General features: G+C 33.1%; 1 protein-coding gene across 3 annotated transcripts; it reads left to right on the top strand.

Moving 5' to 3' along the window:
* The first annotated feature begins 6391 nt into the window (after positions 1-6391).
* Positions 6392-12039, top strand: LOC114269369 (uncharacterized). 3 transcript variants are annotated; one of them, XM_082872980.1, is made up of 5 exons: positions 6392-6628; positions 8278-8601; positions 9588-10141; positions 10219-11369; positions 11744-12039. In XM_082872980.1, the coding sequence occupies exons 2-4, from the start codon at positions 8333-8335 to the stop codon at positions 10221-10223; spliced, it is 828 nt and encodes a 275-aa protein (XP_082729106.1). In that variant the 5' UTR covers positions 6392-6628; positions 8278-8332; the 3' UTR covers positions 10224-11369; positions 11744-12039. The 3 variants fall into 3 exon arrangements, with proteins under 3 accessions (XP_082729106.1, XP_082729105.1, XP_082729104.1); XM_082872979.1 differs by having other exon boundaries at positions 8283-8601; positions 9588-11369; XM_082872978.1 differs by having other exon boundaries at positions 9588-11369.
* The last annotated feature ends 1747 nt before the right edge of the window (positions 12040-13786 follow it).

The raw sequence follows: 13786 nt of genomic DNA, 5'->3' as shown, positions 1-13786 counted from the left end.
CATGAATTTCGGCAACATCCTATATGATTCATCCCAATCCCCGAATACCATTCTAATTGCCTTTGCCTTTGCATGCCACGCCTTCTTGTATGATATACTATAGTTCATGGTCTTTTTGACATCTTCGATGACATTCTTAATGGGTATATCAGGTTCATTCTGCATACGACAATACCTATGAGTCAGATTATTTTGGTGTGAACACTTTAAGCAAACAAATATGTATATAAATGTAAACATTTATTTTGTATACTCACCGCAACTAGTCCCAAAAGATAAGACGCAATGTAACTGGAGTTAATATTAGTGTGGTCCCTGTTCATTCGTGGGTATAAACAATGGTGAGGACCCCTATACTGCTTTATTTCAAAAAGACCATGTATCCTACTAAGAGATGCACGCAACCACCATCTGCAATCGTGCTTACAAGCACCCACCCAAATGTCTCGCTTGGAGGTTACGACTTTATACTCTCGATTATTTGTTGCATGGTACAATTTCACAGCATGTACGAGTTGCTTCTTATCAACGAAAACCATCCCTTTGTCCAACTCTGGATTTTCAGCATTCCAGATTCGGTTACGGGGAACGACATCGCGATTACTAATGTCAAAATCACCACCATATGAATGTTTTTATAGAAAGGGACTTCAGGTCTAGGTGGAAATGGGGGCATTCTGAATATCAACGGGAGCGTCAACATCAGCTTCTTCATCATCATCATCATCTAATCCGCCCAATAAATTTTCTTCATCACACATTTCATTCTCATCATTGTCTAGGGCGACATCAGGACCGTACATGTCACTGTCAGCGAACTGCACAGAATTAACCGTTTCAGCCATATTACCAGCAACTTCAACTAGAGTGGTATGATGGCTGTAGGTGGGCACATCTTCGGTGTTATTGTGAAATTCAGTCTCATATCCACCACGTGAACTTGATTCTCCACCATGGCCATGAAATGTCTGTTGTGTGTAGCCGGCTGCATAACATTCATTTGATTCATATATAGGAGATTGAAATGCTATCGTGTCAATCCCATGTGTCAGCAATGTAGTGAACGGATGAGAATCCATCTGTGTCATATTCGGAAGATTGTGTACAACCTCTTTCTGAATGTACACTTCCAAACAATTTGGTGGTTGGAAACTTCCACCGATACTTAATACGGTGTTCAACGCCTCATCATCATTTATCGGTAATATTTTGTATTTGTTGGTTGCTTACCACTAGCGATAAGGATATTTACATTTGAAGATCAATCGGACTGTTTCCCCGTAACTTGCCACCTTGGACATAAACATCTCTTCCAAATTGCTAAGTGTGGTGCCAAGTTGCACCCCATATATCCCTTTTGGCTCAGCATCATATGACACACCTTCATCGGGATCCCGAATTATGTTTCCCCCCCAGTAGAAGATAATTGCACAGTTGCCATATACTTGCTTCAATGAAATAATAAACATTAAAATATCAACAATATACATATATCGAATTCTACTTCTAAAATAAACATCAAAAGAACAACAATAAATTTTCCAGAAGTCATATTTATATTATAAGTGACATTTTCTTATAAAAATCAACCCTCTCATTTTTTGTCAATTTATATTTTCCAGGGTTGAAGGAACTGTAGAGGTGAAACATTACTTCAATTTATATTTTGTCAGCTGTATATTTGTGTCTCAATTTGATTATTACTGTTTATTTTCTCATTTTTCTCACTTATTTTTATTCGTATAAAACAATAGCTGAGATTTCATCTCTACGTGGAGTTTTTATTTACTTCCTATTTGAAGACTCTTATCTTTTCTGCGTGAATGTTATTTGTTGTCATTGCTCTCTTGTCTTAATTTAAAAAAAAACATCAGAACAACTATACTTCTTGTCTCCATTCTTTTGAATTAGTGGCGAAAAATAAATTTTGAATCACATAGCAGCAATAACTTCATATGATCCCTCCCTCAATATGATCAATTTTTAAAAGGCATTCACTGAAAATAAATAAATAAATAAATAATAATAATGACTCTACACAACCGTTAATTTAGGCAATGATTTAATCGTACGCATGTAAGCGGGACCAATTTTAAAAACACTTATTTTGTTTTCTTTTCATAAATCTTGATCTATTTTTTAGTATTTTGATAAGGTAGACAGATATATCACACATTTAAAAAACACTTCATTCTATCAAGTATTTTTCTTATTCAGTGAGACTGGACAAAATTGGAGAGAAAATTGAAGTTGGCGGTTAAATCTATATAGTAAATTTTGAATACTTATCCATGTGAATTTATCGGGCCATCCGTACCAATTATTTGGTATTATGAAACACAGGCTTACCCATCAAAGTGCCATTATTTTTTTTTTCCCTTCTTACCTACAAAATTCCTATGGACTATTAATTAAAATATTTTAAGACTCTTTTCATGCATATATTATAACTAGTCTAATAATGACTTTTGATTATATAAATAAAAATAAAAATTATTAAAACATAATGTTCAGATTTTCCTTTTCAATAGTGGTGGACAGTCACAAAGCGGAAGTGATGATAAGTCACTTCGTTCAATACCCATTTCAAAAACTTTTTCAAATTTTCTTAAGTTTTGTGAGGAAATTTTAATTTCTACTATAATGCTATTATATGTATTACAAATTCAGCTCATTAAATTTTTTAATCATATTCTGGGTGCCTGGCCTCAAAATAGTGAAATAAACCAAACGAAATTAAACCAAAATCTTTTTACTTAAATAAAATAGAGTCAAAATTAAATATTTTGAGAGAACATGATATTTTCATTTATTATTTTGAAGTCAATAAAAATATTTTTTTTGAATAAAATAGAGTCAAAATTAAATATTTGAGAGAACATGATATTTTGTTTGAGAGAACATGATCTTTTCATTTATTATTTTGAAGTCAATACAAATATTTTTTTTAATAAAATACATTCAAAATTAAATATATATTTTTAATAATTTCATTTAGTAGAAATTAGTTTCATAAAATTTAACTTATGAAAAAACGTTAATCTTTCCATACACTTAGTATTCTTAATTGAAATTCATATTATATTTGTCATTTTTTTGAAAGATGAAATTGACTTTAACCCCCTTTGCTTTACTCTATGTGTGATTTACCTTTGATATTTGAAAATAAGAACATAACCCCCTTCCACAGGAACATTATAGTTATTTCCAAATTATATGAGTAGTTTGCACATGCACATTGAAGTGAAATTTGCCCTTTATTAAATATGCCCAATGTCTTGAATTGAATAAATATACCTAGAGGGTCAAATAGTATACTGAAATAAATCAGGTGACAAATACCATTTCTCATATAGTATAATAGGCGACAGATTCAAATACCATTTCTCAAGTATACAACCCCACATTGATATTACCAAATGAAATACTGAATAAAGGTGTATATATATGTAGTACTATTATAAAGAGAAGTCTTCTCTGGGTGTTTATGTCTCATATTTTGGATTTTCCAAAAATACCCCTATATCAGTTATATGGGCAATTATGCACTAAATTCATTTTTTGTTTTTTTTTTTTTTCAAATCTCTGAACTTTTGATTTTTTCAAATTCATTTCAATTTTCAGATTTTGAATTCAATCATACAATTTACAGTCTTATTTTCTTAAACAAAAATGATCATATATATGTAACCATTTGGACCTCGAATTGAAATTGTCAGTCCACCTTAATTCTCAATTCATGAATTTCATAATATGAATTTCAATTCTCAATTCTCAATTATATGAATTTCATAATATGACATTAACAATTATGAATTATATGAATTTCAATTTTTTTTAATTTTATTCGTAATTAAAAAAAATTACTTTTAAAACCCTAATTTCAAACCCTAATTTCCTTTTAATTCCTCTTAACAAGCAAAAAAAAAAAAAAACAATTTCATAATAGACATTTTGATTCACAAGCATAATTTCAGAATTCCAATTTCTGATTTCAAATTTCAAAATATAGACATTTCATAATTCCAATTCAACAATTCTCAATTACATGAATTTCATAATATGACATTAACAATTATCAATTATATGAATTTCAATTTTTTGAATTTTATTCTTAATTAAAAAAAATTACTTTTAAAACCCTAATTTCAAACCCTAATTTCCTTTTAATTCCTCTTAACAAGCAAAAAAAAAAAAAAACAATTTCCAATTCAACAAATATCGGTTGGTTTATTCACAATTCAAAATTCAAAATATAGACATTTTGATTCACAAGCATAATTTCAAAATTCCAATTTCTGATTTCAAATTTCAAAATATAGACATTTCATAATTCCAATTCAACAATTCTCAATTACATGAATTTCATAATATGACATTAACAATTATCAATTATATGAATTTCAATTTGTTGAATTTTATTCTTAATTCAAAAAAATTACTTTTAAAACCCTAGTTTCAAACCCTAATTTCCTTTTAATTCCTCTTAACAAGCAAAAAAAAAAAAAAAACAATTTCCAATTCAACAAATATCGTTTGGTTTATTCACAATTCAAAATTCAAAATATAGACATTTTGATTCACAAGCATAATTTCAAAATTCCAATTTCTGATTTCAAATTTCAAAATATAGACATTTCATAATTCCAATTCAACAATTCTCAATTACATGAATTTCATAATATGACATTAATAATTATCAATTATATGAATTTCAATTTTTTGAATTTAATTCTTAATTCAAAAAAATTACTTTTCAAACCCTAATTTCAAACCCTAATTTCCTTTTAATTCCTCTTAACAAGCAAAAAAAAAAAAAAAAATTTCCAATTCAACAAATATAGGTTGGTTTATTCACAATTCACAATTCAAAATATAGACATTTTGATTCATAAGCATAATTTCAAAATTCCAATTTCTGATTTCAAATTTCAAAATATAGACATTTCATAATTCCAATTCAACAATTCTCAATTATATGAATTTCATAATATGACATTAACAATTATCAATTATATGAATTTCAATTTGTTGAATTTTATTCTTAATTCAAAAAAATTACTTTTAAAACCCTAATTTCAAACCCTAATTTCCTTTTAATTCCTCTTAACAAGCAAAAAAAAAAAAAAAAAAACAATTTCCAATTCAACAAATATCGGTTGGTTTATTCACAATTCAAAATTCAAAATATAGACATTTTGATTCACAAGCATAATTTCAAAATTCCAATTTCTGATTTCAAATTTCAAAATATAAACATTTCATAATTTCAATTCTCAATTCTCAATTATATGAATTTCATAATATGACATTAACAATTATCAATTATATGAATTTATGATTTATGAATTTCATAATTCCAATTTTCAATTCTCAATTCTCATATTTATGATTTATTTAAAAAATTCAAAAAATTCCAAACCTGATTTATGATTCAAAACTCTTACTTTTTTGAACCCTAAATTGTCATCCTAAAAGGATGTGTGAACAATTTGATATCGAGCAACAATTATCTTTAGAACCCTAATTTCATAACCACACAGATAAAGCATAAAAAATCCAAACCCAAATATTCAATTCACAAGCAACATCAAAAAATTCTACAAATTCAAAAGCACAAATTCAAACCCTGATTTCTGGTTTCAAAAAATTCCAAACCCTAATTTCATAACCACACTGATAAAATCCTAACACATTTAATAATTCACATTTAAAACCCTAACATCCACACTTTCACAAACACATTCACATTTTCCACAAACACAATAAATAAATACATAAAATTCAAATGATACAGACAGAGCTAGATGTCATACCACGGAGAGAGAGAGAGAACAGAGACAGAGAGTGAGAGCAGGAAGCAGAGAGCAGATCGAGAGCGAGTGAGTCTGAGAGCAGAGGGAGATGGAGAGTGAGAGCTAGAGAGTCTGAGAAATGAGAGAGATCGAGCAAGAGACGAAAAACTTAAGTGTCAAAAACGTGATTGCAAATGAGGCCATACCAGGAGTTTTAAAAGCGTTCTTTAAATTAACGTTTTCATTAATTAATAGTGAAAACGCTATTACGAATAGCGTTTTCTTCACAAAAGAAATGGACAGTAAAATCGCTATTTGAAATAACGTTTTCTTCACAAAACAAATTCATATATAAAGTGCTATTTAAAATAGCGTTTTATTCAAAAAAAAAAATTACCTTAAAATCACTATTTCAAACAGTATTTTCTTAATTAAAATTACGATTCACAATAATACCTTCACTATTTATCAACTTTTGGACTCCAAACAGTAAAAATGCGATTTGTAATAAGACTTTGGCCTAAATTGAGAAAACGTCCAAAGTAGGCTAATTTGGGAAATAGGATGCAAAAGAGGTTTATTATGGAAAAGCCCCGCTGCCTCTCAACAGAGACGACCCTTCTCATCTTCTCTCTCTCTCTCTCTCTCTCTCTCTCTCTAAAACCCTCCCATCACAGCCGACTCCCTCCCTCCGCTGTCCTCCTCTCCCTCCTCCTCCGTTGTCCTTCTCTCCCTCTTCCCATCACCGCCTATCTGCAACGATCGAGCCAGAACTGAGATCTGCAACGATCGAGCTAGAACTGAGATCTGTAGGTAGATCAACGCATCTGCAGGTATGCTTCCCTTTTTTTATTTTTAAGTTTTATCTTTATCAAGGTATTGTCCTTTTTCACAAAGTAATTCAGATTTAATTACTATGGTTATTTTTTTTTCCTTGTCCGAGTCTGGTTTAAGTTTTGATGTTCAAATTAGATTGTAAGTTAATGTAGCTGTAGAAATTTGACGGCTACTTGTGCTGTTCTTCATCAATCACTATATCACATATCTGTTGGCAAATGTGTTGATAGAATATAATTTTGGTCATGTTTTATTCGTTTTGCTTAATGTATTCTGATATTAACTTGAGCTAGTTTCTTGTGATTATAGATAATGGTTTGTTAACTTAGCATATTTGCACATTTCACTATTTTTTTAGAAGGTATTCGGTTGTGTTGAGATTATGCTATTTTCTGGATACCAGAGATTTGCCTATGTGACTTGTTATTTACATTGTATTGGCAAGTGATTCTAGTCCCTTGGGATGTAGATTTTGACCTTTGATTCATTCTTGTAACCTCTTGATTTTAAGAGTTGTGTGCACAATCCTCTCAGATCTTATCTAATGATGAGATTTTCCATAGATTTGTGATGAGATTTTCAAATTGTGGTAGTAAAAAATACAGATATGTAGCATTATTGAAAAATACAGGATTGAGATTTGGTGGATTACTCTACTTTTGATCTTGTTTTTTGTGATTGAGCATTGTAATCATTTGATCTTACTTTTGATTTTCAAATTGTGTTAGTAAAAAAATAAAGATGTGTAGCATTATTTTAATCATTAGTCAATTATTTTGAAGATATGGATGTTTGGCATACTGCTTAAAAAGTCATTCATTACAAACTTGCATAAGAAATTTCCCCCCCCCAAAAAAAATAAAAATAAAATTGGTCGGAGATTTTTTGTGGTTGGGGAAACCCAATCCTCGTTAGGGGGCGGGGGTGGGTTTTCCGTCGGGGATCGAGGACGGGGAATGTAATCCCCGCCCCTGGCCCGCTCCGTTGCCATTCCTATAGATTGCATCTTGAGAATAAACTTTGTTTTTTGTTTATGAGGTGCTATGGTTTATGCATTGAATGAGTTGGATAATCAAAGTATCCAAATTTTGATTTTAGGGTTTGTTTGGGTGGTTGTGGATTTAAAATCAAGGGATTTGAGGTTGGATTTTATAAAAATATTGGAGACTTATTATACGTGGATAGAAGAACTATGGAAGAAATAAATTGAGATTAAAAAATGTACTTTGGCAGTATCATTGTAGCTAAAAGGAGAATTCTTAGCATGATTTAAAATAACTACTTTAAATCCATCATGATAAAATTATCTAATTCGACTTTGACATTCCTACATGAATTATCAAACTTAAATGCGTTTTAAATTCCTAAATTCAAATGGAACCTTACTGTTTTTGTTAGTTGTGTTTGGCATGAAAGAAGGACCGTATGAATAGTATTATGCTAAAAAAAAAAAAAAACACAGATTGGATTTCTGTGTAAAGTTGATTCAGATTCATATTGACATTATCCGATTTGATGCATTCGGATTTGAATGAATATTTAATTGAGTCGAGGTCTGATTTTTCCACATATGATCTGAATTTGAGACGTTGACACGCCTGGCATTGATCATTCTATTTTACAAGTGGTATTATTACTTTATTAGTGCAGAGTTAGACAAAAATTCCAAGAGAAGCACTCAAAAAACAAAGAGCAAGAACATGGGCAAGAAGGGAGCAAACAAGAAAGCACCCAATCTTACTTCTGGATCTCAGGCTTCAATCACACTGAGAGAAGAATCTAGCGGGAAGAAACAACCCAACGTCAATGGGAAGTCCATGTTGAAGTTAGAGCATCTACAGAACCTCACGGTGTGGGCCAGTGGTGAAGCCTCTATACCTTCTCTAGGTGCCTTTTTGGGGCACCAATTGGCTACTCTTGGCGAGTCCCTGGGATCATCACCTAATCCGTCACTGTTTCCTTGTCAGAGGTGCAACTAATCTCTCTCTCTCTCTCTCTCTCTCTCTCTCTCTCTCTCCATATATATATATATATATGCGTGTGTCTATGTGCCCCATGCATGCGTTTGATGTGTTTCTAATTGCATGTTGGGTGTTTTATGTTATTTGAAACAATTGGGAACATGGGATTTGATCAACTAGAGGAACCATAGTAGAGACACTGGTTAAATCTATTTATACTTGATTGTGTTTTCGTAGTTGTATCTATTTGTATAGATTGACTATGAATTTGTGGTATTAGTATATTGACTAATGTTGGACCTTCAAATTGATATAAAACATGTTCGTTATGTTATGGAGTGATTGGTTTGCTCAACCTTTCTCAAGATGGTGTCATTCTTCTTTTGGACTTTTTTGCATATCAAATAATGTTTGCAACTTTGTAAGCTGCAACAACCAACAGATATATGAAGAATGGTGCATTAGAGAAGCTATGTTAGTTTTGCACAAATGTATCTACCTTATAGAGGATGCCTTATCCTCATTTCTTCCTTTTGATTAGTCAATAAAAATAATTTTGTTGTTGATAAAAAAAAAAATTTATCTACCTTGTATATGTTAAGCATTTTATGTTTCTACATCTCTATGCACCTTTTTACACCTTTAGAAGGGCTTTCTGGCTCAAATATTAGAATCTTTGGTAAGTTGAATGCATGGCCAGTAATGGCATCTTAATGGCTAGACTATAACATGGACTGATGTCAAAGTTGGTGAGGACAGAGCACCCATATTTACCACGATCTTGAATTGAACATGTGACATGAAAGCACAAACGTGAAAGGGCATCAATTCTAGTTCTGATTACTTGTTGGATTTATAGTTTGTTTCTCACCAGCTGTACATTTTCTTGCCTAATCATAGTAATATCACTAAGAATAACTTGTTCTGTATTTTTAAGACCATAGGAGACATATGTTGCGTCCTCGAATCCTAAGTACAATTTTACTGTTTACAGATGTGAATCTATTCTTCAGCCTGGTTGCAATTGCATTATTAGAATTGAGAAGAATACAGCGAAGGCAAGGTGTAGGCGTAAAAGTTCAAATATTTCCACTCAGAATAGTGTTGTTTACAAATGCCACTTCTGCTCACATAGAAATCTGAAGAGAGGGACTCCTCGAGGCCATATGAAGGAGATATGTCCTCCTAAGGCCAGACCATCCTTCAAATTGGAACCTTCACGCTCCACGGTTATCAAGTCTGTCAAATTAGATGAAGGTGCAACGGGCAATAAAGAGGTGAAAAAGGTGGACGAGATTGCTTCTCCGGCAATAACCACCGATGATCCTGTCATAGACAGCCCAGCTCCAGCCACGCCATCTGTCAGAACTGGGCCGACTTTGTTGGAGGCCAAGAGAAGAAAGAGGAATAGGTCAGGGGCTAAGAAAGCAGCTGAATCTGAAAGCAATTCTGCTACGACTGTCGCAGAAAATTCTGTCAGCGCGGCAAACAAGCGGAAGAGAAAATCTTGGACAAGTCTGAAGGAAATTGCTGAGAGCAGTGAGCATGGTAATAGGCAAAACCTCTCAAACTTGACAATCCCATTTTTCATATAAAGAGGGTTAACCATTTTTCACAATTACTAGGTTAAATGACAATCTTTATTGCGAAACATGTGAGATCATTAAGGATCACATTCAAGGAAAGAGGGAACTCCAACTTAATGGTCGTCTATTCAAAGTGCGTTGTTGCGGTGACATTGTTAGTCGAATGGTGCAAGTTGCTTATAAAGCTATAAATAATACTATTGACAATGTTCGTGAACTATGTTCCTTTGGAAAACCATTACCACTTTGGTACCTCACTAGTGCCCAGCACAAGGATGCTTTGGAATTAGAGTCTGGAGGTGAGTTTTCCTCACAAGATGTGTGGGATAATTATGAAGTACCTTCTGCAGAAGAATGGGAGAAGGTTAGAAGTATATGTGAACTTGTGGATAGAATTTATGAGGTAACAGGGGCATTATTTGAATCAAAATATCCAACTGCTAATGCCTATCTTTATCATCTTCGGGAGCTTCAGGCAATACTGATTCGGAAGTCCACAAGCACCGATCGTTTCATTCAACGTGTCGCGAGGAAAATGCTGAAAAAATTTGACAAGTATTGGAAGGACATGTACTCGGTATTGGTGATCACTATGTTAATGGATCCTCGGTTCAAGATGAAATATCTGAAGTTTTCTTTTTCAAACTTTGATGATAGTGACGGAATCCCAGGAATTCCAACTGTTTTGGAGGCCATTGGCAGCCTTTTCAACAACTATGTCATCAAATTTCCTGAAAGAGACTAACATTTCGAGTGATTCAACTTCATCTTCTGAGTTAGAAGAAGAGGACATAGAGGAGGATTCTTACAAAAATGTTGAGGAAGAACATCGTAGTTTGGACGATCGTTATAAACTTCTGCCAGATTACATTCAGTTCATCCAATCTACTCAAGCCCCCCAACCAGAGTCGGAACTAGATTGGTATTTCGAGGAACCTGTCTTGCCATGGACCCATGAGTTCAATGCATTGAGTTGGTGGAGAAATGCAAGTTCAAAGTATCCTACCCTATCGAGGATGGCTCGTGATCTTTTGGCAATTCCTGTATCTATTGCCAATTCATATGAGGCCTTTTGTACTGAACCAAGAGAAGCTGATGAGAGGATAATTTCCTCAGGCTCAGGGCCAGACATGATGAATGCCTTGATGTGTACAAGAAGCTGGTACCCATTGCCCTGAAAAATTTTATAGGTACAAAGTTGGTCCTCTTCTGTTTTTGCCATTCTCAAAATCATGGTTCCTTTCCTCCTCCTGCTATATATTTTCTTTGTCCTAAAAACGCATAAGCCACACAGAGAACGTACAAAAAGGTTGCTTAAAAGAAAGTATCAAAAAGCGCTTTAAAAAAGTTTTACCTTTATAAGATGAAAAAACAAATAAACTAAAAACTTGTAAAGGGAAAACCAAATACCAAACCTTTTTGACGGACGATTGTTTGAACTTACGGTTTCAAATTTTATAAGCTAAATCAGCTGTCTGTTGAATCAAATGAAGCTTATGTGATTAGAAGATTTTTTTATTTTTTATGTATCCTTTTTTGCTGATAGACATCCTTGATATTACAGGTAAATCTTTTTGGCTAGTTACATTACAGCTATCAGCAACCCGTGATAGATTTTTGTCTGGATGGCATTGGGAATCAAGTTGATGGAGCTATTGGAAGAGATAGAGACCATATATAAGGGTTTAAAGAATTCTAGCTTTGGGTTTCTCTATATTTGCCCTTTTGTTTTGGACTTCAAACTTAAAATGTCAATATGGGTTTTTATCTACTCTTTTTGAGGTGTTGAAGCACATGAAAGAACAGAAGGTTATGTTAGCTACTCATGAATGTGGTTTATGATGTTGGGTCCTTCTGCCATGTTTACTTTAGAGTGCTGTTATTTGTACCTGTCAAAATTCTTTGGACCCTCATTTTATAATTTTTTTTTATTACATTAAAAGACATTATGAAATGGAATACCCACCTATCAATAATAACTAATACTCTATAATATTGGACATTCACCTACACCCCCATCTCTAACTCCAACTATACGTATTTCATATTTGTAAACCCTAAATCTATTACTTTTCATAACCAATTAACATAAACCCTAAATTTATTATTTTTCATAATCATCTTAAATCCTGAATATGTCATCTTCATCACCATCATCAACGCTATTGAACTTGAAAGTTTTGTTTCAAGTATAACGTATACTTCATCACTTATTTCACTGTGTAGAGCAATGGAGGACGAGGACAACACTCTTGGTTGTTTATCTGTCTTGTATTAACATTCTCGGTCGTTTTTGGTCGTTCTTGTTTCGTTCGAGTTGTTCGGTATTGGTTTGCTGACTGTTACAATTATGTTCGGTAACACAGTACTGAACATAATCCTTTCGTTCAATACATAAGTTTCGAACATTAATGCAGATAGTCAGTTATGTAATTTTCTTTGTTAAGCTATCTTAGAATGGAAAAGAGTGAATTGGAATGGATTTAAGTTATGTATTTTGAATAGATTTAATTTATGTTATTTTAAGTTGTGAATTAGAATGGATTCAAGTTACATAGTGATGAACAAATTTTGTTCGGACATACAGTGCTGACATGATCATTATTGTTTGACATAACAGTTCTGAACAAAATATATTTTTTTGGCTACACAGTGGTGAACAAATTGGGTGGGTGTGCTTTTCATTGTGAAAATATGGAGATTAGTTTTCTATTCTGAAAATATTATGGAAATATTATGGAGATTAGTTTTCCATATATATACATTATTTTCTATTCCTACAATTCGCATCAATCTTCACTTTCTCATCTGAATTTCCCAATCAATGGCAAATTCCAAAGAGACCCACGTCGTCGAAATCTTAATCAACAAAGGACACCAACCCCACAAATAAATGTATTGTGTTTTCAGGAACCACTTTTTAGATGCGGTTAATGTTGGAGAGAGAAGAGAGAGAAAAAACTAGGGTTTTGAAGGGGTTTTGAGAGAGAGAGAGAGAAGAGAGAGAAAAATCTTCACTTTCTCATATGAATAAAAAGGGTTTTGAGAGAGTGAGAGAAAAGAGAGAGAAGAGACATCACTGATGAGGAGAGAGAAAGAGAAGAGAGGGAATTGGAATAGATTTAGGTGGGTGTGTATTTCATTGTGAATATGGGTAAATTTGGTAATAAGTGGGGTGTCTAAAAAAATATTATTAAAATTTAGGATTTAGGGTTAGGGTCTATAAAAATAGGGGATCCAAAGAATTTTGGTAAGTGCTAATAGCAGCACTCTTACTTTAGAATAATGCTTGGGACCCACTTTTGGAGGTCACCCCCTCACCCCCTTTGCCACGTGGCGGGTGGTGATTGGAGGAGCAGGAAAAAAAAGAAAAAGAAAGAGAAATTGTAACCAATGAGAGAGAGGGGGGGTCAAAGGGGGTGGGGACCCCTTTTGGGGGTCACCCCCTCACCCCCCTTTGCCACGTGGCGGGTGGTGATTGGAGGAGCAGGAAAAAAAAGAAAAAGAAAGAGAAATTGTAACCAATGAGAGAGAGAGGGGGTCAAAGGGGGTGGGGAGAAAAAGGGGATGAATCATTGTTGCTTACTTTATTGCTTGCATGGGCATG

This window comes from Camellia sinensis, chromosome 6 (genome assembly GCF_055761805.1).
Source record: "Camellia sinensis isolate YWXY chromosome 6, ASM5576180v1, whole genome shotgun sequence".
NCBI classification, from domain to species: Eukaryota; Viridiplantae; Streptophyta; class Magnoliopsida; order Ericales; family Theaceae; genus Camellia; species Camellia sinensis.
Note: the sequence above shows the minus strand (reverse complement) of the source record. Positions and strands in the feature narration are given on the sequence as shown.